The sequence below is a fragment of the Artibeus jamaicensis genome, unplaced genomic scaffold (assembly GCF_021234435.1).
Source record: "Artibeus jamaicensis isolate MK-2021 breed Jamaican fruit bat unplaced genomic scaffold, CSHL_Jam_final scaffold_2693, whole genome shotgun sequence".
NCBI classification, from domain to species: Eukaryota; Metazoa; Chordata; class Mammalia; order Chiroptera; family Phyllostomidae; genus Artibeus; species Artibeus jamaicensis.
The window spans coordinates 750,628-778,015 of record NW_026522033.1 but is presented as its reverse complement, the minus strand read 5'-3'; the positions used below and the strand labels follow the sequence as shown (position 1 = coordinate 778,015).

The 27,388-nt window shown below is 57.2% G+C and overlaps 3 protein-coding genes and 1 long non-coding RNA gene across 6 annotated transcripts; 3 read left to right on the top strand and 1 right to left on the bottom strand.

Annotated features, from left to right (window-relative positions):
• The first annotated feature begins 470 nt into the window (after window positions 1-470).
• TMEM86B (transmembrane protein 86B) lies at window positions 471-2,351 on the top strand. 2 transcript variants are annotated; one of them, XM_037159850.2, is made up of 3 exons: window positions 471-612; window positions 869-1,106; window positions 1,600-2,351. In XM_037159850.2, exons 1-3 carry the CDS (start codon window positions 562-564, stop codon window positions 1,980-1,982), a joined length of 672 nt encoding a protein of 223 aa, XP_037015745.2. In that variant the 5' UTR covers window positions 471-561; the 3' UTR covers window positions 1,983-2,351. The 2 variants fall into 2 exon arrangements, with proteins under 2 accessions (XP_037015745.2, XP_037015744.2); XM_037159849.2 differs by having other exon boundaries at window positions 473-612; window positions 866-1,106.
• A 2,425-nt stretch (window positions 2,352-4,776) lies between these two features.
• PTPRH (protein tyrosine phosphatase receptor type H) lies at window positions 4,777-19,686 on the top strand. Its single transcript, XM_053656766.1, has 20 exons — window positions 4,777-5,460; window positions 6,174-6,207; window positions 6,338-6,601; window positions 8,092-8,358; window positions 8,619-8,882; window positions 10,403-10,669; window positions 10,930-11,193; window positions 11,538-11,807; window positions 12,466-12,789; window positions 13,119-13,385; window positions 14,689-14,767; window positions 15,077-15,109; window positions 15,354-15,444; window positions 15,801-15,891; window positions 16,112-16,188; window positions 16,275-16,409; window positions 16,723-16,845; window positions 17,041-17,201; window positions 18,850-18,985; window positions 19,120-19,686. The coding sequence occupies exons 1-20, from the start codon at window positions 5,410-5,412 to the stop codon at window positions 19,237-19,239; spliced, it is 3,318 nt and encodes a 1,105-aa protein (XP_053512741.1). The 5' UTR covers window positions 4,777-5,409; the 3' UTR covers window positions 19,240-19,686.
• On the bottom strand, window positions 11,666-12,645 carry LOC119059965 (uncharacterized). The gene is made up of 3 exons (XR_005084502.2): window positions 12,558-12,645; window positions 11,873-11,993; window positions 11,666-11,751 (listed from the first exon to the last, which is right to left on the bottom strand). It is a non-coding gene; the product is annotated as an uncharacterized LOC119059965 (long non-coding RNA).
• A 1,975-nt stretch (window positions 19,687-21,661) lies between the features above and the next one.
• On the top strand, window positions 21,662-26,953 carry SYT5 (synaptotagmin 5). 2 transcript variants are annotated; one of them, XM_037159841.2, is made up of 8 exons: window positions 21,662-21,814; window positions 22,361-22,533; window positions 24,132-24,254; window positions 24,348-24,515; window positions 24,818-24,985; window positions 25,264-25,378; window positions 25,682-25,815; window positions 26,383-26,953. In XM_037159841.2, exons 1-8 carry the CDS (start codon window positions 21,736-21,738, stop codon window positions 26,581-26,583), a joined length of 1,161 nt encoding a protein of 386 aa, XP_037015736.2. In that variant the 5' UTR covers window positions 21,662-21,735; the 3' UTR covers window positions 26,584-26,953. The 2 variants fall into 2 exon arrangements, with proteins under 2 accessions (XP_037015736.2, XP_037015734.2); XM_037159839.2 differs by having other exon boundaries at window positions 25,261-25,378.
• The last annotated feature ends 435 nt before the right edge of the window (window positions 26,954-27,388 follow it).

Below are 27,388 nucleotides of genomic sequence, written 5' to 3'. Positions count from 1 at the left end.
GGGTCCGGCCTGTGTGGGGAGCCCTTGACCTGCCCTGTCTGCAGCTGGGGGCCCTGATGAGTCATCACTGGGGTTTGTTTGATCAGAAAGTGTCTGTGGTGGGGGCCACGGGGCAGGAGTAAGGCCCAAGTGCACGAGGGGCCCCAGGAGGTGCAGGGACAGGGGGTCTCGTCCTGTCCCTCCTTCTGGCAGGGGGTCTTCCACTGGCAGACAGACGGGATGGTGGTGCCCTGTTCCCTCCCCCGGTGAAGGAGGGCTGTGACCAGCTGGGCGCAGAACTAATAAGGGGCATTGGCCCCCACAGCAGAGGGGGACGAAGCTGGGTCCCAGGGGCTGGGACAGGCTGCGGGGAGGGGACCCTGCCTCCTGGTGGGCCCCTTATCTGCCGGCGCCAGGCAGAGCCATCCCAGGGCGGGGGCAGCATCTCCCTGGGCTGTTATCAGCCAGAGTCCACAGGACGCTCCTTGGGTTAACGTGTAACCAACCACACGCCGTCCCCTCCATCCCCAAAGCCATTGCTGCTCCCCACTCTGGCGGGGGGGGGGGGGGACACAGGCCGACATGGATGCCCGGAAAGAGGGGCTGCCCCGAAATGCGCGATTCTCAGCCCAAGTGAGAGCCCCTGAGTGTGGGAGGGGGGCCGGGCCTTGGCTCCTGGGAGGCTGGGCTGTGTGGGGCTGGACGTCCTGGGGTCCCTGGTCACGGTGGGAGCCCCTAGACCCGAGTCTTGGCCAGTTGGGGTCTGATCTCTAAGGGCGGCAGGCAGACGGGGGCCCCCAGGTCAGGCGGCTTCTGAACCCTCACCCCAGGGGCCGAGAGGGCCGGCCTGAGCTCCAGGGTCCGGGCGGCCCCCTTGTTCCCACAGCAGCCACGCCTGCTCAGCCTGACCCCCTTCTTTATCGCCTGCGCTGCTTACTTCCTCCTCCGGGTCCCGGACGACCCGCCCTCCTGGGTCGGCGCGCTGGTCAAGTGCCTGCCCGTGCTGACCCTGGCTGGCTTCCTGCGGACCTGCTCTGGCGGGGACTGCAGCGCTGTCCTGCAGGTGGCCCTGCTGTTCTCTGCCCTCGGGGACATCTGTCTCGTCTGGCCCCAGGCCTTCCTCTGTGGTGAGCCGGCTGAGCGGGGTGCATCGTCGTCCCTTTCGGACCCTCAGGCCAAGGGGTCCTGGGTGCAGAGGCGGGCAAATCATTGACAGCCTGGTATTCAGGGACACGGGGCTGCAGCCATGACCGACACCCCCCCCAGACCCTGACCCGAGCCAGTGCCAGTGCGAGTGGCGGGCACGGCGGAAGTGGAGTGTGGGGTTCAAGTGACACAGTGTTCAGTAGGGTGGCCCTGCAGAGACGGGGACGTCTGGGCAGGGGTGTGGGAAGGACGGGACCCACCAGTGCAGAGGCCCTGGGGTGGGAGTGCGCCCAGAGCGTGCGTGCAGACACCGGGGCGCAGCGGCCAAGTGGGGAGCTGAGCAGGGGGTGGGGTGGGGACTGCTCTGAGCAGGGCGGGCAGGGGGAGGCGTGGCCCCCCAGGAGACCAGGCGGGTGGCGGTGCAGGGAGGCAGGGAGGCAGGCCTCGCCCTCACCAGGCACACCTGGCCCCCAGGTGTCCTCGCCTTCAGCCAGGCCCAGCTGCTCTACACCTGGGTCTTCGGCCTCAGGCCCCTGCGGCTGGGCCTCCTGCTGCCCGTCCTCCTGGTCTCCCTCCCGTTCTCCGGCTTCCTCCTGTCGCGTCTCCAGCCCGACATGGCCCTGCCTCTGGCGGCCTACGGCCTGGCCCTGAGCACCACGCTGTGGCGGGGGCTGGCCAGAGGCGGGAGGGCCCGCTGGGGCGCCACGCTCTTCGCCATCTCGGACGCCGTGCTGGCCTGGGACACCTTCGTCCAGCCCCTGGCCCACGGCCGCCTGCTGGTCATGGCCACCTACTACGCCGCGCAGATGTTCATCGCCCTGTCGGCCTTCCAGGGCCCCAGGCTCAAGACCCACTGACCGAGGGCCCACACGGCACGCCCCCCCCCCCAGTCCATCTGCTCCCCTCCTGCAAGGACCTGGGCCTCCCAGCCAGACCCGGATGGGGGAACGCCCTCCAGGGCCGAAGCCAGCCTGCCAGCCTCCGTCTGCAGAGGCTTCTGTCCACCGGAATGCCGAACCATTGTCAGAACTCCGGATCCACCGAGTTCCGAACACCTTCCCTGGATTCTGATTCCAGGTTCCAGGCCCTCAGTCAGATCCTCGCTGGGCCCCGCCCAAGCCCCCGCCTGCCCCTGTGACCACAGGCGGCCTCCCGTGTCCACCGGCCCCCTGCCCTCTGGCCCCAGTTACTCATTTGTTATCTGAGTAAAGGGGACGTTGAAATGACATCACCTTTATTTGGGGTGGGGGTGGGGGGGAGGGGATCACAACGTCAGCCAAAGGGGTTTCTGTTCTTTTGCTGTTTTTCTCCTCATGACAAAATTTATGCAGGCAGGCAGTCTTTTGCTGTACTCACAGTTAACTCGCCTGCCACCCACCCGGAGCGTGTGGGGCATGGACTGCCCGGTGCCGGGGTGATGTTACAGACCTGGGGCCAGGAGGAGGCTCTGGCCCGTGGCCACGGTCACAAGTCACCACAAACTGGGTGGCCGGAAACAGCCGCAGTTTAGTCTCTCGTAGTTCTGGAAGCCAGACGTCCAAAGTCAATGTGTCCGCCAGACCCCGGGCTCTGGGGAGGGTCCTTGCTGCCTCTTCCGCTCCCTGGCGTCCATCCAATCTTGGCGTCCCTTCTCACGGGTACTCCCCCCCCTCTGTGTGTCTCCTCCCCTAAGGACACTGGCCACTGGATTTAGGGTGGACCCCAAATCCAGGACGATCGCATCTCAAGATGGCTCCAAAGGCCCCGTTTCTGAATAATGCCACAGCCACGGAGGCCAGGGCTTAGGTCTCTGACACCTGCTTCAGGGTACACAATTCAACCCACTCCAGTCCCTGCAGGATCAGGAAAAAGGAGAGGAGAGGGTGGGGGAGGTGAGGAGACTCCCAGATGGGAGGGCCTTCAGGCAGAAGTAGGCAGTGATGGGGTGGAAATAGAGTAAGGAGGAAGGAAGAATCCAGACGCGGCCCTCATCCTGGCTGTGACCTTGGCAGCCCACTGACCCTCCCTGGGCCTTGGGGTCCGCATCTGAGGACCGGAAGCAATCGGAGCTGCTCTCCAAAGCCTGCTTGACGTACAGTGTGCTTTAAGGGACTCTTGTAGCAGAGGGGAGATTTTCCATCCATGATATATATGCTTTAGGGGACTTCTTTTTTTAAAGTATATTTTATTGATTATGCTATTACAGTTGTCCCAATTTCCCCCCCTTGGTCCCCCACCTCTACCCAGTTCCCTCCTTCCCTCCAGCAGTCCCCTCCTTAATTCACATCCATGGGTCGTGTGTATAAATTCTTTGGCTTCTCCATTGCCTGTACTGTTCTTAACATCCCCCTGTTTTGTACCTACCAATTATGCCTCTTATTCCCTGTACCTTAACAGAAAGGAGACTTTACATCCATAATGTGTTTATAGGGACCCCCCCAGCCTCCCCCTGGGTTTTAGTCCCTGTTCTACCTTCAGGCCAGAGTCCCCTCTCAGCACAGAGGAGAGCCTTGGGCCCGAGCAGTCACGAATGTGGTGACAGCCAGAGAGAGGCAGGTGGTCTGGGTGGGGCACCCTGCTCTTCAAAATCTCAGATGTTGGTCTGGAGGCCACCTCTCAGTCCCTGCCCCACACCCACCTGGTGGCTGTGACCACCTGCTAGGCTACCCAGGCCTCGAGGCCTTGTCTGTCATCAAGAATGGGAGGTTCCTCCCCTGGCTGGTGTAGCTCAGTGGATTGAGTGCGGGCCTGCAAACCAGGGGAATCTTGGTTCCATTCCCAGTCAGGGCACATGCTTGGGTTGCAGGAGCCAGGTCCCCAGTAGGGGGCGCTCGAAAGGCGATCACACATTGATGTTACTCTCCTTTTCTTCCTCCCTTCCCCTCTGTCTGAAAATAAATGAAATCTTAGAAAAGTAAATAAATAAAAACCTTACTGTGAGCAGAAGATGCCAGTTCCAAAAGACCCTTGTTGCAGATTTTGTTTAGAGGGCGTGTCTGGGGTAGGTGAGTCAGAAGACAGATGTGGAAGATGCTTGTCCAGGGCCCGGGGTGTGGACAGATGGCAGGACTGGGCAGGGGGTGATGGGTAAAATGTAGAGACTGGCTTCTGATTGCCCCTCCCCTCCATCTGTAGTGAGGATATAGAGGAACATTGTGATAAAGCTTAGAGAAAGTCCACTTTTGTTACTCAGGAGCCGGGCAGGCAGGTCTGCTCTTGGGGGACCAAGGAGAAAAAAATCCTCACATCCTCCCTCCCACCCAGTGAAATTCGTCTGTGTCGGGGGTCTTCCAAGGACATCCCGGCTGAGTTTCTTTTTTTAAGATTTTATTTATTTATTTCTAGAGCGAAGGGAAATGAGGGAGAAAGAGAGAGAAACATCAATGTGTGGTTGCCTCTCATGTGTCCCCTACTGGGGACCTGGCCCGCAACCCAGGCATGTGTCGTGACTAGGTATCGAACCGGCAACCCTTTGCTTCACAGGCCCGTGCTCAACCCACTGAGCTACACCAGCCAGGGCCTGGCTGAGTGTGTTGCTGACCACATCAGGACAGAGGCAGCCATGGTTTTGCCAAGAGTTCCGGGTGTGGTGCAGCTTTGAGGGAAGGAATCCAGGGTCCCTGCACCCTCACGCTGTGTCGGAGTCGGGGCTTGGTTCACCAGCAGGAGGTCAGGGAAGATGGGACGGAGCGGAACGCGAGGCCGGATCCCAGACAGCGGACTCCCGTACTGCGACAAAGCACATCACATTCAGACTCGGCTTTGGGTCCTGAGGGCCCAGGTGTCACCGCGGCAGAGGGGACTAGAGTGTCTCTAACCCTCCAAAGGAAGGCCACGTGCACTATTCTGAGGATCGTGATGAGGCGTCCGCTTAGGTCAGCTCACGCAGCAGGGAGTGGTCAAGGGCCTAGGGTCCATCAGAACTGGAAGAGGCCGTGGGCCCTGGCTGGTGGAGGAAGAACTTTCCAGCACAGCACGTGCAAAGATCCTGGTGTTTGAGCAGCCAGGGGGCACATACAAAAGAGACGAACTTGTGTGGGGCTGCAGGAAATTCCCACACCTGTGGGGAAGCACCACCCCAACCCCGTGTTTTTCTCTGCGCAGAGGACGGTCTAGAGGCCATGAACCAGGCGGAGGGACGGGGCGGGGGTGGGAAATCTCCCTGGAGCCTCCACTTCCTCCTCCACCCTGACCTGTGGCCTCTTGGTCCTTGTCACCCGGGAAAGGGGAAATGCTGGCATTTGAAGTCCAGCAGGTGGAAGGCCCAGGACGGGAACACCTGGGTCCCTCCAAGTGTCTGCGGGCATGACAGGGTCCGGCGGGGGCCTCAGGGCCTGGGGGAGCCTGCTGCTGCTGGTGAGTGTTCCCAGCCGGTGGCCTGGGGTGTTGGGGCAGGACAAGGAGGGGTCACCGCTGGGTGTGGGTCTCAGGGATGGAGGAGCCGGGGTCCCTGAACTCAGGTCCTGAGGGAGTCAGGACGGCCGGTTCCTGGGAGAAGACAGCAGGCATCTAGGCTGGGGAGGCTGTTGGGGAGTCCTGCCCCTGGGATCTTAGATGTGGGTGTCCCAGGTGAGACTAAATTCTTGTAACAGAGACCCGGCAGTCCGGGGCCCCAGCCCCTCCTCCCCCACACTCCGGGGTCCAGGCCTTTCGCCACCTCTGTGGGACTGAGTGGCCTCAGCCTCTCCCCCATTTCCCAGTTTACTTTTATTTTTCATTTTAGTATTACCAGCCACCTGTTGCTTACTTTTCTGCTTCTCGTCTTCCCAGACCATACTTTCTGGGGCTGGAAACCATGAAGTTTATCTCCCTGCTTAATCGGTGGAGCCGACCCCAGCTCTGGGGTCCCTGAAACCCCGTGCCTGCCACGGTCACACCCAGAGAAGGCAGCAGGCTGTTGGGCTGACCTTTGTCAGAGCTCGGCCTGGGGGAGGAGGCACCTGCAGCAGGGACTGGGTGGGGCGCGGAGGCGGGGAGGCTGCTGGCTGCCGGCCCAGCTCCAAGGTCTCACCTGGGCCAGGAGGCGGGGGCCGGGCTCTGACGAACTCTCCCCTCTGGGCTCTCCCCAGGGCCTGTGCAGCTGGTCAGGGGCCGGGGCAGCTGGTGAGTGACCCCCGCTGAGTCTTCCTGGGGTTCTCCATGGAGGGGGTACAGATCCAGCCAGGGGCTGGTGGGAGCTGGGTGTAGAGGGGGGGCTGCCCTGCTGACACTGACTCTCCTTTTCACTTCTCAGACCCCAACTCTGTCAGGAACCTGACGGTGACGTCTCAGACCAACAGCTCCATCACCCTGCTCTGGGAGGCGCCCGATGGACCTGCCCAGAACTACACCTACTGGGTGCGGTGGACTGGACAGGGGGACAGAAATGGAACCCGAAACACAACAGACACCAGTTTCACAGCAGAGGGACTGGACCCCGGGTCCTTGTATGAATTTTCTGTGTGGGTGGGGGAAGGTGGAGTCAACAGCTCCCAGGTGACTATCAATGCTACCACAGGTGAGAGGCAGCCCATCTCTCTCTCTCTCTCTTTTGTGGTTGTTTTCTAAAGGGAGGTGGCTTGCAAACCCATAGGAGACTATGGCAGGTTCTGAGACTGAAAGGTATACAATGGAAGCTGCATGTGTAAATTCAAGTTCGTTCTTTTTCTTTTCTTTTCCTCTTTCTTTCTCTTTCTTTCTTTCCTTTCCTTTCCTTTCCTTTCTTTCTTTCTTCCTTCCTTTTCTTTCCTTCTTTTTTCTTTCTTTCTTTCTTTCTTTCTTTCTTTCTTTCTTTCTTTCTTTCTTTCTTTCTTTCTTTCTTTCCTTCTTTCCTTTCTTTCTTTCTTTCTTTCTTTCTTTCTTTCTTTCTTTCTTTCTTTCTTTCTTTCTTTCCTTCTTTCCTTTCCTTTCTTTCTTTCTTTCTCTTTCTTTTTCTTTCTTTCTTTCCTTCCTTCCTTCCTTTCTTTCTTTTTTCTTTCTTTCTTTCTTTCTTTCTTTCTTTCTTTCTTTCTTTCTTTCTTTCTTTCTTTCTTTCTTTCTCTCTCTCTCTCTCTCTCTCTCTCTCTTTCTTTCCTTCCTTCCTTCCTTCCTTCCCTTTCTTTCTTCTCTCTCTCTCTCTCTCTCTCTCTCTCTCTTTCTTTCTTTCCAAAAGATTTTATTTATCTTTTAGAGAGAGGGGAAGGGAAGGGAAAAGAGAAGGAGAGAAACATCAATGTGCGAGACAAACATGGACCCGTTGCCTTTCCCACGCCAACCCGGGCCCTGGCCTGCACCCAGGCATGTGTCCTGCGACACGGTGGGATCAGCCACCGTTCAGTTCGAGTGCTGGCACTCAACACGGGGAACCACACCAACCAGGCGAGACTTAAGTTTCCTGTTGGCCCCACTGAGATGAGTAAAAGCGCACAGGTGAAATTCACTGCAAGACAGTTTCTTTAGCCCAGTAGGTCCCAAGTGTTATCACTCCGCCCTGGCCAGCGTGGATCTGTTAGTTGGAGTGTCATCTCCTAAACCAAACAGCTGCAGCTTTGACTTAGGTCAGAGCACATTTCCGGGTTGGGGTTTTGGTCCCTGGTCAGGACACACAGGAGAGGCAGCCAATGGCTGTTCCTCCCTCACATCAATGTTCCGCTCCCTCTCTCTCTTCCTCCCTTTTCCACTCTCTGAAGTCAATGAGTGTATCCTGGGGCCAGGATCAAAAAGACTAAGAATAAAGAAATAAATAAAAGGAAGAAATCCAGTCTGTCTAACCATGTCTGCGTGACGTGGTGTCTCTATCAGAGCACCAATGACATGTCTCAGGCATCACTTCACACCCATTTCTCGAACTCGGTGTGCATTTTACAAGCCGCCCTCCAGGGCTCACTGTCACCAGGGAGTCACATCTGCCCTGTTGGACTCCCAGGTCCAGCCTCCTCCCCCTTTCTCCTGAGTCTGGTGGGGAGGGAAGGTCTGCACATGTGGGAACCAGAGACCCCAGCTGATTTCTCCTCCTGTCTCCATCCTCAGCCCCCAACCCCGTCAGGAACCTGGGTGTGGAGGCTCGGACCAACAGCTCCGTCAGCCTGGGCTGGGAGGCGCCCGACGGCCCAAACCCTCAGAACTACACCTACTGGGTCCACTGGCCTGGAGACGGTGACAAAAATGAGACCCGCATCACGACGGACACCAGTTACAAAGTGGAAGGACTTCAAGCAGCATCCTCGTATGAATTTTCCGTGTGGGCGGAGAAGAATGGAGTTCCCAGCTCCCCTGTGACCCTCCCGGCGTCCACAGGTCGGGAGCTCTCTGTTTTGTCCCCTGGGCATGGTAGGGGGCGGCTCCTGAGGAGGTGTCAGCCATGCTGGGGGGCTCAGCATGTCCTCAGGCGTCACTGGGCCGGACGGGGAGCTTTTGAGACCATAACATGCGAGTCTGCTCAGCAGCCAGGGCTGCAGAGGGGGCCGGACGGGCAACTTGGAGGGTTAGCGATGCCCAGTGGGTGTCCTCTGGCTTCCTCTCCCTGCCGACACTGGTCCTTCTTTGCAACATCTCAGCCCCCAGCCCTGTCGGGAACCTGGGAGTGAAGAACTACAGCACCAGCTCCATCAGCCTGCGCTGGGAACTGCCCGTCGGCCCTGCCCTGAACTACACCTACTGGGTGCGGTGGACTGGACAGGGGGACAGAAATGGAACCCGAAACACAACAGACACCAGTTTCACAGCAGAGGGACTGGACCCCGGGTCCTTGTATGAATTTTCTGTGTGGGTGGGGGAAGGTGGAGTCAACAGCTCCCAGGTGACTATCAATGCTACCACAGGTGAGAGGCAGCCCATCTCTCTCTCTCTCTCTTTTGTGGTTGTTTTCTAAAGGGAGGTGGCTTGCAAACCCATAGGAGACTACGGCAGGTTCTGAGACTGAAAGGCATACAATGGAAGCTGCATGTGTAAACTCAAGTTCGTTCTTTTTCTTTTCTTTTCCTCTTTCTTTCTTTCTTTCTTTCTTTCTCTTTCTTCCTTTCCTTTCCTTTCTTTCTTTCTTCCTTCCTTCCTTTCTTTCTTTCCTTCCTTTTTTCTTTTCTTTCTTTCTTTCTTTCTTTTTCTTTCTCTCTTTCTTTCTTTCCTTCCTTCCCTTTCTTTCTTTTCTTTCTCTCTCCCTCTCTCCCTTTCTTTCTTTCTTTCCTTCCTTCCTTTCTTTTTTCTTTCCTTTCTTTCTTTCTTTCTTTCTTTCTTTCTTTCTTTCTTTCTTTCTTTCTTTCTTTCTTTCTTTCTTTCTTTCTTTCTTTCTCTCTCTCTCTCTCTCTTTCCTTCCTTCCTTCCTTCCCTTTCTTTCTTTCTTTCCTTCCTTCCTTTTCTTTCTTTCTTTCTTTCTTTTTTTCTTTCTTTCTTTCTTTCTCTCTCTCTCTTTCTTTCCTTCCTTCCTTCCTTCCTTCCCTTTCTTTCTTTTCTCTCTCTCTCTCTCTCTCTTTCTTTCTTTCCAAAAGATTTTATTTATCTTTTAGAGAGAGGGGAAGGGAAGGGAAAAGAGAAGGAGAGAAACATCAATGTGCGAGACAAACATGGACCCGTTGCCTTTCCCACGCCAACCCGGGCCCTGGCCTGCACCCAGGCATGTGTCCTGCGACACGGTGGGATCAGCCACCGTTCAGTTCGAGTGCTGGCACTCAACACGGGGAACCACACCAACCAGGCGAGACTTAAGTTTCCTGTTGGCCCCACTGAGATGAGTAAAAGCGCACAGGTGAAATTCACTGTAAGACAGTTTCTTTAGCCCAGTAGGTCCCAAGTGTTATCACTCTGCCCTGGCCAGCGTGGATCTGTTAGTTGGAGTGTCATCTCCTAAACCAAACAGCTGCAGCTTTGACTTAGGTCAGAGCACATTCCTGGGTTGGGGGCTTGGTCCCTAGTCAGGACACACAGGAGAGGCAGCCAATGGCTGTTCCTCCCTCACATCAATGTTCCGCTCCCTCTCTCTCTTCCTCCCTTTTCCACTCTCTGAAGTCAATGAGTGTATCCTGGGGCCAGGATCAAAAAGACTAAGAATAAAGAAATAAATAAAAGGAAGAAATCCAGTCTGTCTAACCATGTCTGCGTGACGTGGTGTCTCTATCAGAGCACCAATGACATGTCTCAGGCATCACTTCACACCCATTTCTCGAACTCGGTGTGCATTTTACAAGCCGCCCTCCAGGGCTCACTGTCACCAGGGAGTCACATCTGCCGTGTTGGACTCCCAGGTCCAGCCTCCTCCCCCTTTCTTCTGAGTCTGGTGGGGAGGGAAGGTCTGCACATGTGGGAACCAGAGACCCCAGCCGATTTCTCCTCCTGTCTCCATCCTCAGCCCCCAACCCCGTCAGGAACCTGGGTGTGGAGGCTCGGACCAACAGCTCCGTCAGCCTGGGCTGGGAGGCGCCCGACGGCCCAAACCCTCAGAACTACACCTACTGGGTCCACTGGCCTGGAGACGGTGACAAAAATGAGACCCGCATCACGACGGACACCAGTTACAAAGTGGAAGGACTTCAAGCAGCATCCTCGTATGAATTTTCCGTGTGGGCGGAGAAGAATGGAGTTCCCAGCTCCCGTGTGACCCTCCTGGCGTCCACAGGTCAGGAGCTCTCTGTTTTGTCCCCTGGGCATGGTAGGGGGCGGCTCCTGAGGAGGTGTCAGCCACGCTGGAGGGCTCAGCATGTCCTCAGGCGTCACTGGGCCGGACGGGGAGCTTTTGAGACCGTAACACGCGAGTCTGCTCAGCAGCCAGGGCTGCAGAAGGGGCCGGACGGGCAACTTGGAGGGTTAGCGATGCCCAGTGGGTGTCCTCTGTCTTCCTCTCCCTGCCGACACTGGTCCTTCTTTGCAACATCTCAGCCCCCAGCCCTGTCGGGAACCTGGGAGTGAAGAACTACAGCACCAGCTCCATCAGCCTGCGCTGGGAACTGCCCGTCGGCCCTGCCCTGAACTACACCTACTGGGTGCGGTGGACTGGACAGGGGGACAAAAATGAGACCCAAAGCACAACAGGCACCAGTTTCACAGCGGAGGGACTGGACCCCGGGTCCTTGTATGAATTTTCCATGTGGGTGGAGGCAGGTGGACTCAGCAGCTCCCAGGAGGCCCTCAGTGCCGCCACAGGTGAGAGGCTGCCCTTGTTTAACTTTTTGTTGTGGTTTTTGTTTTTTTTGTACAGATTTTATTCATTTATTTTTTGACAGAGGGGAAGGGAGGGAGAGAGGAAGAGAAACATCAATGTGGGGTTGCCTCTTGTGCACCCCCACCAGGGGACCTCAGCCGCAACCCAGGCATGTGCCCTGACTGGGAATCGAACTGGTGACTCTGTGGTTCCCAAGCCGGAGCTCAGTCCACTGAGCCACACCAGCCAGGGCCCACCCATGTTTTATAAGTCCCGTGGTGAAGGAAGGTCTGAAGATGTGGCAATCAGACACTTCAGCCGATTTTCCCTCCCATCCAATCCCCAGCCCCCAACCCTGTCAGGAACCTGGGTGTGGAGGCTCAGACCACCAGCTCCATCAGCCTGGGCTGGGAGGCCCCCAACGGACCAAACCCTCAGAACTACACCTACTGGGTGTCATGGATCCAGGAGGACAAGACTGGTACTGTGAACTCTAGCACCACAGAGACCGGGTTCACGCTGAAGGAAGTGGATGCTGGGAGCCTGTTCACCTTCACCGTCTGGGCAGAGAGGAACGGGGTCCGCAGTGAGGTCGAGGCTCTCACTGGGGCCACTGGTGAGACACAGTCTAGTTCTGGGGGCAGCAATGCTGGGGCGGGTGAGGGGGGTGTTGGGGGGTACCTGGGAAGTGAATCGCACTTGATGACCCCTCTCCAGCCTCTTCAGACCTTGAGCTTGTGGGTCTGCTTCCTGGGGCGGGGTCTGTCCTCAGCAACAAGGGTGTTCCCATGGGAAGGTCTGTCTTTGGGGACAAAGCGAGACAGTCATCCACCCCTTGTCCCGGGGCACGAGCTGAACCAACACAGCCTGCCTCCCAGCATGCACAGGGAAGGTCCCAAGTGTGAGAGGAGCCATATGCCCAAGGGACGAGGTTCATGTTCACGGACAGAACCAGGAACCTTTGGGCTTCGGCCACTTGGGCCAAGAAGACGGAAGTCAATAGCTCGTTCTAGAAACTTGGTGTGTCTGGAAGTGACAAGGGGCCCTGCCTGTGGAGAAAGGTAGTGGGTGGGACCCAGGGCTACGGACTCAGGACAGGGAGGACCCAGGTGCCCGTGTACCCTCCTCTTTCCTGTGGTTCCTGCTCCAGAGGGAGTAGACCCATTCGATGACCAGGGCACCCCAGCTTTGCAGGAAAGGGCAGGGGAGCAGGCTCGGGTCTGAGGGTCCTCGAGGATCCAGCCCCGTGGGTGTGTGTCTGTCTCTATTCTCAGCTCCCAGTGAGGTCACAGCCCTGCAGAAGGAAACTCAGACCAACAACTCCATCACCCTGCGGTGGGAGCCCCCCACAGACCCCCGCCCTCACCTCTACGTGTACGTGGTCCAGTGGGCCAGTGCGGGGCTTCCCCAGAGGGAGCGCGATCCCCAAGGCTACCGAGCCTACCAGACCGGAAGGACCAACGAGACTTCGTACGGAAGGACCAACGAGACTTCGTACCAGGTGCAGGGCCTGGAGCCCGGGACTCTGTATAACTTCAGCGTGTGGGCGGAGAGGAGCGAAGTAGCCAGTTCCGCACAGAGCCTTACTGCGTCCACAAGTGAGATGGGGCTTCTTTCTTTTACCTGGTGAAGGGCTTTAGGTTCAACAGTGCAGATAAATGAGTGGACTACAATTCCCATCAGGCCGTGGGGCCATGACTCTATAAGCTACGGTGACGTAGAGGTTCAGAGGCCTCATGGGAGTTGTAGTTTTTGAGTCCACTTAGGGAAGCCAGAAGAGGAGGGATGAGGAAGTATTTTGGTTTGGGGAAGGAAAGGATGGGCTCAATGTTACAGAATTGGCATCACTGGTGGCAAGGTGGGGGAGGGATGAAAAACCACCTTGGATGACACATGCTGACTGACTCCTCCTGTCCTCTCCACTCAGGCCCGGACCCCGTCACCATCATCTCCTGCGTCGGCACCTCTGGGGACTATGGGCTCCTCGTGACCTGGTCCTGCCCCCTGGGAGGCTATGAGGCCTTTGAGCTGCAGGTGGGTGGGCATCAGAGCTCCCAGGACAGATCCACCTGCGAAAGGGGTGTGCCTGTGTTGGGTCTGCAGGCGGCTCGGTCCTACAAAGCCACCGTGGCCACCGTCTGGGCCGGAATGCGGGCCCCAGCTGCCTCCGTGACCTGCCACACCCATAGTGCTGGTGAGCAGAGCCCCCCCCCCCCCCCCCCCCCGGGACAGACAGAGGCAGTCTCTGTAGAACCCCCTATCAGGGCCCTGTTGTGAGGGAGTCTTACCCACCCATGGGGTCCTTTTTGTTTGCTTGTTTGTGTTCTGCTTTCTCTCAAACGGCTTTATTATTATTTTTTAAAGATTTTATTTCTTCATCTTTAGAGGGGGAAGGGAAGGAAAGGAGAGAGGGAGAGACACATCAATGTGTGGTTGCCTCTCATGCGTCCCCTGCTGGGAACTGGCCCGCAACCCAGGCATGTGCCCTGACTGGGAATCAAACTGCGATCCCTTGGTTCGCAACTTACTCATTTAAAGTGCACAGTCCAATGGCTTTTAGTTATATACACAGTAGCTAGTGTGCAAGCATCATCAGTCTCAATTTTAGAATATGTTATTCACTCTATAAAGAAAAGGCATCTTCTTGCCCTGGCTGGGTGGCTCAGTTGGTTGGTGCGCTGTCCCATAAAATGCCATTTATTTGTTTTTAGAGAGAGGGGAAGGAAGGGAGAAAGAGAGGGAGAGAAACATCAATGTATGGTTGCCTCTCCTGCACTCCCTGCTGGGAACTGGCCCACAACCCAGGCATGTGCCCTGAGAATCAAACCATTGACCCTTTGGGTCGCAGTCCAGTGCTGAAATGTAATTCTTTTTAAAAAGACCAAAAAAAAAGTTGTAGCCGAGGACAGCCATGACCGATGCAGGTAGGCCGAGTGCTTGAGTCTACCCTAAGACCAAACGTCTAAGGATGGATCCTGGGAGATCTTGGGTACCACCAGCCTCTGTGGGCCCTGGTGTGAGGGATTCGTGCTCCTAGCAAACAGGACGTCTGAGGTGATGAGCCTCAGTTCTGGAGAGACCCACCGATGACATCCACCCCCGGGGAGCGGGCTCCTAACCTGGGCACTTCTGACGTGGGAGCTGGATCCCTCTGTGGTGGCGCCAGCATCCCAGTTGGGACAAGCTAAAATGTCTCCAGACGCTACCTGACGCCTCCAGCAAGGCAGAGTCACCTTTGCTGAGAACTGTTGGTCTAGGTACAGCCGGGTTCTGTCATTCTAGCAGCCAGGTCACCTGAGAAAATGATGCGTTTGGACCAGGCTCCTGGGGCAGTGAGGGATCGAGAGAAAGGTTTTCCCTCTCTCCTCCCTGCACCAGCATCGCCCCTGGGGGCCCTCTGATTACAGTCGGTGGGGGGTGAGGGTGGAGACAGGACCAAGTGGACATGGGGAGATAGGGCCTGGGCCCTAACCACTCCCCACGCCTCCTCCCCCCAGGGGTCATCGCCGGGTCCATCGTTGGTGTCCTCCTGTTCATCGTACTGGTGTGCCTGCTGATTTTCTTCCTGAAGAAGAGGTGAGTCCTGGCTGGTGTGGCTCAGTGGCCTGAGTGCCAGCCTGCAAACCAAGGGTGGTGGGTTCGATTCCCACTCACGACACATGCCTGAGTTGTGGGCCAGGTCCTCAGTAGGGGGAGCGTGAGAGGCAACCTCGCATTGATGTTTCTCTCCCTTCCCCCTCACTAAAAATAAACAACAAAAAAAAGAGGTGGGACTCAGCACAACACTGACCTTCCACCTGGGGGTGGGGACGGGGGGGGGGTGGGCAGGGCCTCTGGTTCCAGGCTCACTCCCTGAGCCTTTCATCTCAACACCCTTTCCCCCAGGCATAGAAAGAGCTGGAAGGAGTCCAAATCCAGGTGAGCAGCCATTTTGGGGGGCATCCCAAAGAATCACTGCGAGGTCACATCAAGGGGTGTTACAGGCTGGTCACTTACATGGGTCAGAGGGCAGGATCAGTGAGCCCCCCCCCCACACCAATCTCAAAGGGCCTAAAATCCCTGCCCCTTATGTTCTGGGGATGTAAACAACCATAAAAACGCCTTTCCTTTTATCCCAAGAGCATAAGATTAAAGGAGGTTAAAATCTTTACCCCTCTCTCAGCTTTCCAGAGGAGATCCGGGCGGCTGACTTTGCTGACCACGTCAAGAAAAATGAGAAGGACAGCAACTGTGGCTTTGCCGAGGAGTACCAGGTGAGGGGAGAAGAGAGGGGCAGAGGGACCAGGTGAGGTGAGAACCAGGGGCAGAGTGGACTTACACAGACGCTCTCAGGTGTGATTGTGTTTTCGAATCAGCGGAATCTTACAGCATGACGGGTGCATGGTTTTCCCTGGCACCCCCATCTCTAGCCTCTATAGCCACTCAAAGCACCCCAATGTCCCCCAGGTGTAACGGCACACACATTCCTTTTCTACGGGGGAAAGCGATCTTAGGGCGCGAGGGGTCAATGGGGGGCTCTGAACAAGGAGAAGGGAGCAGCCAGGCTGTCCTTCGGGGAAGGTGGCAGAATCCTGACATCTGTGCCCCCCATCCTCCGCCCTGCCCCCAGCGTTTGGCCCTGGAGGCCCAAGGCCAGTCTCAGACGGTAGCCTCCGCTCCAGAGAACTGCACCAAGAACCGCTACAGGAATGTGCTGCCCTGTGAGTCTTGGACTCCTGCTGACTTTGTCCCCAGGCGGGACTTTGTCCGCACCCCATCCCCTGGTCCGTCCCTTACCCGCTGAGAGCCATGGGCTCCTGCCCCAGGCCCAGTCCTCCCAGATGAGGTCCTCGCCCCTCTCAGAGCTCCCAGTGTCTGCCTGCTCCCCAGTGTGACTCCTGTCCCCCCACTCTGCTCTGCAATGCTGGCCTCTTCCCCTAGATGACTGGTCCCGGGTACCCCTGAAGCCTGTGTTGGGGGAGTCTGGATCCGACTACATCAATGCCAGCTTCATGCCAGTAGGTGGCGGCTGGGGGCTGGGCGGGTGCTGAGGGAGGCTGAGGCGGCCCGAGGGCATCAGGAAGTGCCTGCTTCCCCCCATCAGGGTCTCTGGAGCCCCCGGGAATTCATTGCGACCCAGGGTCCCCTGCCCCAGACGGTGGGTGACTTCTGGCGCCTGGTGTGGGAGCAGAAAAGCCACACCCTGGTCATGCTCACCAACTGCGTGGAGTTCGGCCGGGTGAGAAAAACCTTTCTTCCGGGGTCCGGGGGACTGACCCCTGAGCTCCATCCCGTAACCCCACCCGGGACACTGGTCTCACTGTTGCCCTGACCCAACCTGATGAATTCCCTCCCAGAGGACCCCAACGTCCTCCATTGCACGCAGGCCACCCATTGTGCACCCGTGGGGTGAGGCTGACCCCCACAACCCTGGCCAGAGGGTGGAGCTACTCAAGCCCTCCCTAGGCCCTGAATACAAAGACCACCCTGCGGAGATGCCTCCGGGCAGGCGCTCTGGGGCTCCTGCTCGCTGACCCTGCATCCTCCCCCAGGTCAAGTGTGAGCATTATTGGCCTCTCGACGCCAGGCCCTGCACCCACGGGCACCTGCAAGTGACCCTGGAGGGTGAGGAGGTGATGGAGAACTGGACGATCCGACATCTGAAGCTGCACCATGTACGTCCCCCGCCACCCTGCCAGCGTCACGGGACGTGGCGGACAGTCCCCTCCCCAGGACACCCCAGGAAGCCTGATCTGCTATTACTCCCCCGAGGGACCACAGTGAGCCCCAGGGATGCCCCTGCCGGTCAGAATCCTGCCCCTGCATCCCCCGTGCTGAGCTCTCCCTCCCCCAACCCACCCTCCATCTAGACACAGGAGCAGAAGACGCTGTCCGTGCGACAATTTCACTACGTGGCCTGGCCAGACCACGGGGTCCCCCACACCCCGGACCCCTTGCTGGCCTTCCGGAAGGTGCTCAGGCAGTGGCTGGACCAGAATCCCGGGGGAGGCCCCCCCATTGTGCACTGCAGGTGAGGACCTCCCAACCCTGTCCGTGTGAGAGAGAGAGAGGCCCCCTAGGGGCTCAGACACCGGGATCATCTGGGTCCAAGGGACCTTGGTGAGGAGGCAGAAGAGAGAAGGTGGGGGAGGCAGAGGTGAGAGGGCATTGAGGCAGCTGTACTGTTGGTACTGATGGGCAGATTGGAAAGAAAGAGGAGAAAGTAAAGGAGGAGAAGGCCTGAGTGAGGAGGAGGAGGAGGAGGAGGGGGGAAGAGGGGTGAGGACGGAAGGGCCAAGCTGCCACAGGCTTCAAGGAGCATTGGAAACCTCTCACTGGTCTCCTGTGCTGGCCTCAGCCCTCCATCCCGTTCCTGTTGATGATGACGCGTTCCCCCCCCCCCCCCAAGGTAAGATTTCACTGAAGGCCAGTCCGAGGAGGGTGAGGGAGGGGCATGCTCCAGGCAGGGACAGCCAGCCTCGGTGGGAGGCCCTTAACCTCTCTTAACCGCCAAAAGGTGTCCCAACCTTCCATGACCTGGGCGAGCGCCCCCTGGAGGCGCCGCAGCACACTGTGCTTCCTTCCCGACCAGTGCGGAGAGGTCGGGCCTCAGGAGATGGCGTGGTGAACCTCAGAGACAGTAGGCTCAGTGAAGGGACACAGACTCGGAAGGTCAGGGTGGATGGTTCTGTTTACGTGAAACGCCCAGAACAGGCCAATCCACCGGAAGACAGACTGGTGGTTGCTAGGAGCTGGAGGGAGAGGGAGCGGCGAGGGGGTGGCTAACGGACCTGGGGCCACCTTTTGAGGGAGATGAGTGTTTGGAGACTAGATGGAGGTCGTGATTGCAAAACACTGCAAATGTCATGAATGCCACGAAATTGTTTCCTTTAAAAAGGCGAACTTCACGTTTAATATATTTTTTTAATTTTCAGACATTTTGAAATTTTATCTTTCAGTTATGGTTGACATTCAACATTTAAAAAATATTTTATTTATTTATCTCTAGAGGGGAAGGGAGAGAAAGAGGGAGAGAAATATCAATGTATTGTTGCCTCTCGTGAGTCCCCCACTGGAAACTGGCCTGCAACCCAGGCATGTGCCCTGACTGGGAATCGAACCACGATCCCTTAGTTCGCAGGCCCGCACTCAATCCACTGAGCTACAGCAGCCAGGGCAGACATTCAACATTTTTTAAATAGAGTTTCAGGTGCACAGCATGTGGATCTGATAATCCCGAACCGTACCACATGGTCCCCCCTATATTTCAAGTACCCATCAGGCACCATGCATTATTACAATATTATTGACTATATTCCCTGTGTTGTCTTTATATCCCTGAGGGGAAGTTACTTTACTTTAATGATCATTTTGGAAGTGCATCTTCCCATGGGTCAACCTCAGCGCTGTCAACTTACTAGCCTAGTGACCTGGACCAGGTGACTTCACCTGGCTCCGCCCCCATTTCCCCACCTGTGACGTGGGCCTGGCGGGTGCAAAGAACGCCACACAGAGTCTGTGTCATTACTTTCCCCTTCGGTAGGTACCCCCACACTGTTTTTCCGGAACCGTGTCTTGCTCAAATACCGCCTCAGTCTCTCAGTGCTCCAAACCAGGTCCTTGCCATCCACCTCCAACCCCCCCCCTTCATGGTCTGAACGCTCCCTGTCCCTGCCTAGCGCTGGTGTGGGCCGCACAGGCACTCTCATCGCCTTGGACGTCCTGCTGCGGCAGCTGGAGCGCCAGGGCTTCGTGGGGCCCTTCAGCTACGTGAGCAAGATGCGGCAAAGCCGGCCAATGATGGTGCAGACGGAGGTGACTGGGGGCCTCAGTCGCCTGAGGGGGTGGGTGGTGGTAGGCCGGAGTGGGGTCCCTGGGTGGGGGGGGAGCAGGCCGAGGCTCTAAGGGCCCCCCTCACCTCCCCGAGCCTCCCTGTCTGCCCTCCCCAGGCCCAGTACGTGTTCCTGCACCAGTGCATCCTCCGGTTCCTCCAGCAGTGGTCCCCAGCGCCCACCCAGAAGGAGGCCATCTATGAGAACCTGACGTTTGAGAATGAGGCGGCCCGCTAGGGGAAGCTGAACTCCAGGGTTGCTGTGACCCCAGCCCAGCTAGACTCAAACCCTGGATGCAGGCTGCAGCCCAGATTCCTGGACCCCTGGGAGAGTGGAGGACCGGGGCTCCCAGACTACTGGGCTGGGATGAGGGCTGGTAGCCCTCGGGGAGAGAGGTCAGGTGGGAGCTGGGATCCTGGTTCCTTGAAGGAGGGGAGGCATGGAGCTAGGATGTCCTAGTTCCTAGAAGAGAGGCCAGCGGCCCAGGGTGCCTGGTCTCATAGAAACAAGCTGGATTCTGAGGAAGGAAGGAATGAGGCTCCGGGACTCTGGCTACCCAAGGAGCAAGTTAGACAGGACTCTGCCCACGTTTCGCTTCAGAAACCAAATCTCCTAGGATCTCAGGGCTCACTGCACCCACTCCCTGTACAGATTTTCCCCTCTATCCTGTAATTTATTAAATCACTATTTTCTGCAGATATGTGCTCCTTTGGATTTCTCCAAATGCTCTTAGGGGGGGAGGAGGATGGTGGGGATGCGATGTTTAAATACTGAGGCAAAAGTCCTAGGGAGGTGGCGCGGGCTGTTGTGGCTCATTGGATTAACCACGGGCCTTTTGAACAAAGGGTCGTAGATTCTGTTCCCAATCAGGACTCATGCCTGGGTTGCAAGCCAGGTGTCCAGTAGAGGGCGTGCGAGAGGCGACCACGCGTTGATGCTTCTCTATTTCTCCCTTCCCCTCTGTCTAAAAAATAAATAAAATGTATCTGTAAAAGAAAGTCCCAGGGAGATAACTAGAGGGACTCACAGTTTTGCACCTGGAAAGCCGGAGTGTTGGATAGTTGAGAAGGCTGCAGGTACAAAGGTTCATTTCCACCGCTATGTGGACTCAGTTCTTGGAGCTAGAAATATGGGGGCCTGCCTCCTGGGCCTGGAGACTGGGGAAGGTGTAGGGTGGGGTGATATCTGGCCATAGTGTGCTGGAGACTTCCGTGCTGAGTCTGGCGTCTGGATATCTGAATACCACTGAGAGTGTCTCCTGGATTCTAAGACTGGTATCCTGGCCCCGGGTTCTCTGGGCTATATAGGAGGTCGAAAGAGGGTGGGCTGAACTAGAACGCACAAAATCTCTGGGAACCGGGACGAGTATTCCTGTGGTTCCTGGCTGGGGGTGGGACGAGGGGCGGGACCGGGCTCTCCACTTACCCAGTATGGAACACGCACGCGCGGCCTCTCTCTCTCTCTCTCTCTCTCTCTCTCACACACACATACACACACACACACACACACCACAAACACGCGCGAGCGCGGCCATTTCCGCCCAGCCGCGCCCCCGCCCCACTGCGCTCCGCTATCAGCACCGAGGACAGCGCCACCGCCCGAGTCAAGCAGGGCCGACGCCTCCGCGCCTCTGGGAGAGGGTCCTGTGAATCTGCTGAGCAGGTAGGAAGCTGCGGGGATCCCCTCCCTAAACCCCATCCTCGTCCTCATCCCTAGACGGACAGGGTGTTTGGGGCACGGGGTAACCCTGGGAGGGACCAACAGAGGGCGTGGGAGGGCTACAGCCTGAACCGGGAGACAGGTGTGGGGACAAAGAGCTGGAGGGGAGGGAGAAACAGGCAGGAGCCGGGCGGGGGACCCCAGGAGACTGAGCCCAGACAATAGGCAGAGGGCAAGGGGGACAAAAGGGGGAGCAGCGACAAGCTGATGGGGGCACGGGCAGGAGAAGTAGGGAGAGCAGAAGGAAGCGTGGGGGTTGCGGCAGTCACGAGGACAGGTGTGAAGACAGCTCGGGATGCGAGGTAGAGACGGACGGCCAAGAAAATGTGGGTGCCCAGCAGAGGCAGCACGGTGGCCCCCGACCCCCACATTCCCCGCAAGAGACTGAGTCTCCGCCCTTAGAGCCAGCTGTGGGGGCGGGGCCAGCTGTGGGCGCCTGGACAGAGGGGCAAGGTCGCCCCTCCCACCCTCTCTGGTCCTGGGATCCGAGTCTGGGGTCCCAAGCTGGACAGAGCGCAGCCAGACCGCTCTGCCGGGGCTTGGCTTGGGTACTTAAACTCGGCCAGTTGTCGTGGCAACAGGCCGTTGCCGGGGCAACCATCCCGGCTCCGATCCTGCCCCAGCGGAGCACGGCAATGCTATGGGGCACCCCGGTGCTCAGGTTCCCACGCTCACTTTTGGCCGCTTCCGATTCAGATCCCAGAGAGGTGCAGGGAAACCGTAAAAATGAGCGGCATTCCAACGGGGACCTCGGAGCATGAAAGTGTCCCTTTGGGATGGAACTGGATGCTCGAAAGCATCCCCAGAGCGCTCCCTCCGTCGCGGGGAGGTTGAAACTACAACCCCCAACATGCCCCGCGGCGGCCGGTTAATTCCTGTGCAGCCGCTCGCCCTGGGGGCCGATGGGAATTGGAGTTCTTTGTTGTTGGGAGGACTCAGTGGTTGCACTGGGTGGGCGTGGGGGTCTAGGGCGCTTTGGTGCCTCCGCAGAAAGGACCCTAGGACCCCGCTGCCATGTTTCCGGAGCCCTCAACCCCCGGGCTTCCAACGCCGGATACGCCTCCGGACTCGAGTCGCCTCAACCACGGCCCTGGTGAGCCAAAGCAGGGGCTGGAGCTCAGGGAAAAGGAAAGACTGGTCAGGATTTTCAGGGCGGGATTCGGGCGGGTGTTCTCGGCTGGCGAGCTGGAAAATCCGGGTGGGATCGTAGTCAGAGTTCTGGACTGGAATCTAAATGAAATAGAAAAAGAACAGGTGTGCAACAAAAACGAGAACCAGAGCATGGGGCTGGGAATTCATCTTGGAATGGTGAATTGGAGAATCCACCTGTCCCTTCTTTTAGATAAATGGAAACAGGCCCAGGAAGGCATTAAGGCTTCTAGGAGCATCAGAAGTGAGCAGAAGAATTAGAATGGTGGTGGAAGTGATTAGCACCCCCCCAATTGATGTCAGGTTGGAATAGGGGTTCAGATCGCTTTATAGGTGAGATGAGTTGGAAGGAATACAGGGGAATAAAACGGAATGGAAATGGCTGGAAGGAAAACAAGGCCAGGATTTCAGCTTCTGCATATCACCGGGGCTGAAACAGTCAGTTTGCTTTTCAGGACCTCAATGTGTGTTGTGTCCATGTCTTCTGTAGTGCCCCCCTGGGCCCTGGCCACAATCGTGCTGGTCTCAGTCCTCCTCGTCTTCAGCTGCTGTTTTTGTCTGTACCGGAAGCGTTGTCGGAGGCGGATGGGCAAGAAAACCCAGGCCCAAGCCCAGGTCCACCTTCAGGAAGTGAAGGAGCTGGGCCGGAGTTACATCGACAAGGTGTGGCCTGGCCCAGTCCCACCACCCTGCCCCTTCCTGCACCCCTGCTCCTCTCCATGGCCCAGCAGCCTCAGACCCCGCCCTTTTCCCTCCCATGTCCACTTTACTCGCCCATTTCCTCTGTGTGTCCAGTGCAAAACTGGATCCTGAGGACCTGGTGATGGACCAGACCTAATCACTGTTCACAAGAACCTTCCAGTTTAGTGGGGAAGTCAGGCACTCATACATTCACAATGCAAAGTGGTATGTGTCACATCAGAGGCCGTACTGGGCATACGGGTGTACAGAGGAAGCACCTGGCAGTGTAGAAGGTCCCAGAAGGCTTCCGCGCAGAGTTGACTTCTGAGTCCCAGGAGAAACACAGAGCAAACGCAGAGCACAGAGGACATTCTAGCTCAGAGGAAGGGCATATGCTGAGGACTGACATCCAGGTTCTCAGGTGTATTTGGGGAACAGTGAGTCATCTTCACAGTGGGTGGGGCATAGAGACTGCTCTGGAGTGAGGGGGCTGGGGGGTCCTGGCAGTGTCCACACAATGAGGTAAGTTGGGAGCCACAGAAGTTCTGACCCCAGGAACAGGGTCAGATGGGTGTTAGGATGAACCCCTTGAAATCCATGTGAGAGGCAGACCAGGGAGGTCACCTAGCAGCCCTGAGAGGATGAAGGAACTATGAGTTGGAAGAAGCCATTGGTGTGGAAAAGGAAGGCTACAGGTGCAAAGACCTGAGTGAGCATTAGATCCCTGAAAGCAGAGTGTGATGGTGCTCACCTGGGAGCCAGAGAACCCTGGGTTTCCAACCAGCTGTGTGGCCTTGGGGAATTCACTGTCCCTCGCTGAGTCTCGAGTTTGTGGTCCATCACTGTACTTGCCCCCTCCCTTCTCAACAAGTATCTGTTATAGTTCTTACCCACAGGGATGCCCTTAGGGTGCTGGTAGCCCATTTCTGTCCCTATCCCTTAAGCCAGTGACTTCCAGAGTCCATTGCATCACAATGACCCTCAGTACTTGTTGAAACGAAAATTCTGCATCTTGCACCAAATCCGCTGAATAAGAATCTCTGAAGCGAAGGCATTTTGCCAGACTCATCAGGGAAATTCTGACTCACGTTGAGTTTTGAAAACTGCTGGCTTAGGTGAAGGAGAAGCCTTCTGATTTTGCTGTTCTAGTTCAGAATGGCAAATCCACAGTGTATGTGCCAATTTGCCTCCATCTTTTGCAATGTCCAAATAATGCAGCAGCTTCCACAACCCCAATGCACCCATTAACATGTGAAACAAAATCTCCTGCCTCCTTTCTGAAGGCAGTGAGACACTCTTCCACTTGTTTTTCGAGGCAACTATCGGTGCCTGTTTTACCAGTGTCTCACCCCCCAACCATAGCAAACATCACTAATCAAACACTGAAAAAAAACACTACACTTTGTGTTGCTATGGTGAGTCCCTGCCGGTGGCAGACATCACTAATCGAACACTGATTCTGCTCAGCCTGCAAGTGCTCAGGTATAACCTAGAGACGTGAGAGTGTCCTTTGGCTTCTATGCCTGGAGGATAACACTCTCAGGGGAAGAGTTCACCCGCCCTTGTCCTGGCTCCCTCAGGTGCAACCGGAAGTGGAAGAGCTGGAGCCGACCCTGTCGGGGCCCGGGCAGCAGCAGGTGGCAGAGAAGCACGAGCTAGGAAGACTGCAGTACTCGCTGGATTATGATTTCCAGACTGGCCAGGTGGGCGTGGAGGAGGGGGGAGGCTTCGGAGGGGAGGCTCCCAGGAGGGTCCAAAAACTAAGCTAAGACTAGGGGTCCCTCTTCACTGCACAGCTGCTGGTGGGCGTCCTGCAAGCTGAGGGTTTGGCTGCCTTGGATCTGGGTGGCTCTTCAGACCCGTATGTGCGGGTTTACCTGCTGCCCGACAAGCGGAGGCGGCACGAGACCAAGGTGCATCGGCAGACACTGAACCCGCACTTTGAGGAGACCTTTGCCTTCAAGGTGAGCACCTGGCCTCCTCAGGGCCCCGCACTCGGCAGCCTGCCCCCAGTCCCCGGGACACGGGTTGGGGGGGCGACCCCTTCCAATTTTGCTGGAGGCAGCTCCCAGCTCTGGAGACTATCCCACGGGCCCTTGAGTTGTCCCTTTTGGCACTACTGACCCCTGAGCTGTCCTCTTGGTTCGGGGTTGTCCCACTTGGGTCCCCTGGGCCCCTCGCTGCCCCACGAGTCGCCTTCCACCCTGATGTGCTGTGTCTCACTTTTTTTTTTTCACCTGTGCTCTCTCTGCGCTCCCCCACCCAGGTGCCCTACGTGGAGCTGGGAGGCAGGGTACTGGTCATGGCGGTGTACGACTTCGACCGCTTCTCCCGCAACGATGCCATCGGGGAGGTCCGGATCCCCATGAGCTCCGTGGACCTGGGGAGACCAGTGCTGGCCTGGCGGGAGCTACAGGCTGCTCCGCGGGAGGAGGTGAGCACGTACGGCCGCGCTCCCGCGGCGGGTCCGCCCACCGCAAGCCAGAGCCAATCAGATCACAGGCCTCTCGGACACCCCGCCCCTCAACCCCAGCTCAACCCCTGCCGGTCTCTAGCTCTTCCACTTGCTTCAGAGTAAAACCTCTGAGGACTGTCCTGGTGTTAACTTCGGATCTTTCCATTCCAAGACGAGGGGGAAGGGCAGAAAGACCGCAGAGGGGATGGATGTGCAGTGGGGGCTCGGGTAATAGGTCCCTCTTTGTCTTTTAGCAGGAGAAACTAGGGGACATCTGCTTCTCCCTCCGCTATGTCCCCACTGCTGGAAAACTCACCGTCATCGTCCTGGAGGCTAAAAACCTGAAGAAGATGGACGTAGGAGGGCTGTCAGGTGTGGAAAGCAAGGAAATGGTGGTGGCGGTGCAGGGTGGTCCTCTGGCTAAGGCTGACCATCTCTGGGCCCAGAGGGTCTCTCAGGGGAGAGGTTAGGTCCAGGCTGCCAGAGGGCATCTTGGGGGAGGGAGGCCCAGGCTTTCACGGGAGGCTATAGATTCAATTTGGGCGCAGAGAGAGGAGACCTGAAGGGTGCATGGGGCATCTCTGTGTTGTTCCAAAGAAGTCTCTGTATCCTCCTCCATCCGATCCCCCTACCAAGCAGTGGGGGAGCTCTAAGACAGCTCCTCTCTCTCCCCAGATCCCTATGTCAAGGTCCACCTGCTGCAGGGAGGCAAAAAGGTGCGGAAAAAGAAAACGACCATCAAGAAGAACACCCTGAATCCCTATTACAACGAGGCCTTCAGCTTCGAGGTGCCCTGTGACCAGGTCCAGGTGAGCTAGACCTGCCCTGAGCCCCTCCAGAACAGCCCCGGCCCCTTAGAAACCCCGTTGCTAGAGGAAAGGAGACTTTTCAGCAACCTCCGGAAACCAGGGCCTGCGGTTATCATGTTGTGTTTCCAATTTCCTTTTAGGAGAAGCAGGTTACCCTGCCCCCTAGGCAAGGCCAGGGTGCCCCGCCCCCTCAGGAGCCTTGGTTACTAAGAAAAAGAGACTAGTCCACAACCCTTGAGGGACAGGTCCCTCTACTCATTGAAGAGTCCTGGAGGTTAGTCCCCCGTAGGAGGCTGCGACCTAAGGAGGCCCCTAACAACCCCTTAGCGATGGGATCCGAAGTGTTTCTCGCCTGCGGAATCTGATCAGGGAGGAGGAAACGTTGCAGAGCCCGTGTCCAACTGCAGGGCTCTCCCCCTTCAGTTCTCAGTATCCCCCCCCCCGCCCCAGGACCCTACAAGGGCCCCCAGGACTCACGGAGGGAGGGACTGTCCTTGGCAACGCTACTCGAGTCCCTCCTGGTGCCACTGTGCCCCACACTCCTGTCTCCCCTTCTGCCCACCCCAGAAGGTGCAGGTGGAGCTGACCGTGCTGGACTACGACAAGCTTGGCAAGAACGAGGCCATCGGGAGGGTGGCTGTAGGGGCAGCGGTCGGCGGGGCTGGCCTCCGGCACTGGGCAGACATGCTGGCCAACCCGCGGCGGCCCATTGCCCAGTGGCACTCGCTGCGGCCCCCTGACCGAGTGAGGCCACTGCCTGTGCCCTGATCCCACCCTAAAGCCCCTGACCCCAGACTTCTGGCCAAAGCCCTGCCCAGGCCCACCTTTAAGCGTTCTCTGAGCACGAACCCCCACCCTTACCCCTCCACCGAAGCCATTGGGCCCATTCCTGCCTCCTCACCCCATTATACCGATCATGATAACTTGCCAAATTCCCCACCACACATACCCAGAAGCCCCAGGGCCCCTGGAGGAGCAGAGCAGTTTGGCCTTCCCCCAACCCACCCACGGTCCCACCCTCTGCTTTGACAATCAGTAATCCCCTCAGACTGTCCCCTTTGCCCTACACAGGATCACAACCCTGTCCCCAGTCTCATTCCAGTGGCTCCTGGGGGCAAATAAATACTCAGCAACTTTGGTGGCCTGGCTGGGTGCTCCTTATTGGGGGAGGGGGCAGAGGCAAGGACTGGAGCCCAAGAGGTGGCTTCACTTTCAGGGGTGTGATCCCACAAGGGCAGGGGTAGTGCTGTCCATCTTCGAAATGTACTAAGGGAAACGCCCTCTCACCCACCCACTCATCTGTCCATTCATTTTTTTCACTTACTCATTCCCTCACCCCTCTGAGGACTGTGAGGAATCAATGAGAATTTGCTTACTTATTTGGGAATTGATCATGACTTGTCTAAGGTCATCTAGAGGAGAGGAGGCAGAGAGCCCAGGCTTCTTGGGTGCTGGATGCGGGAGCTGACCTGACTTTGTCGAACTCATAGACAGGTTCTCACCTGGCCAAGGCCTCTCAGCCAGCAAGGGACCGAACAACACGTAAACCCAGGCATGGCTGACACCAAAAGCC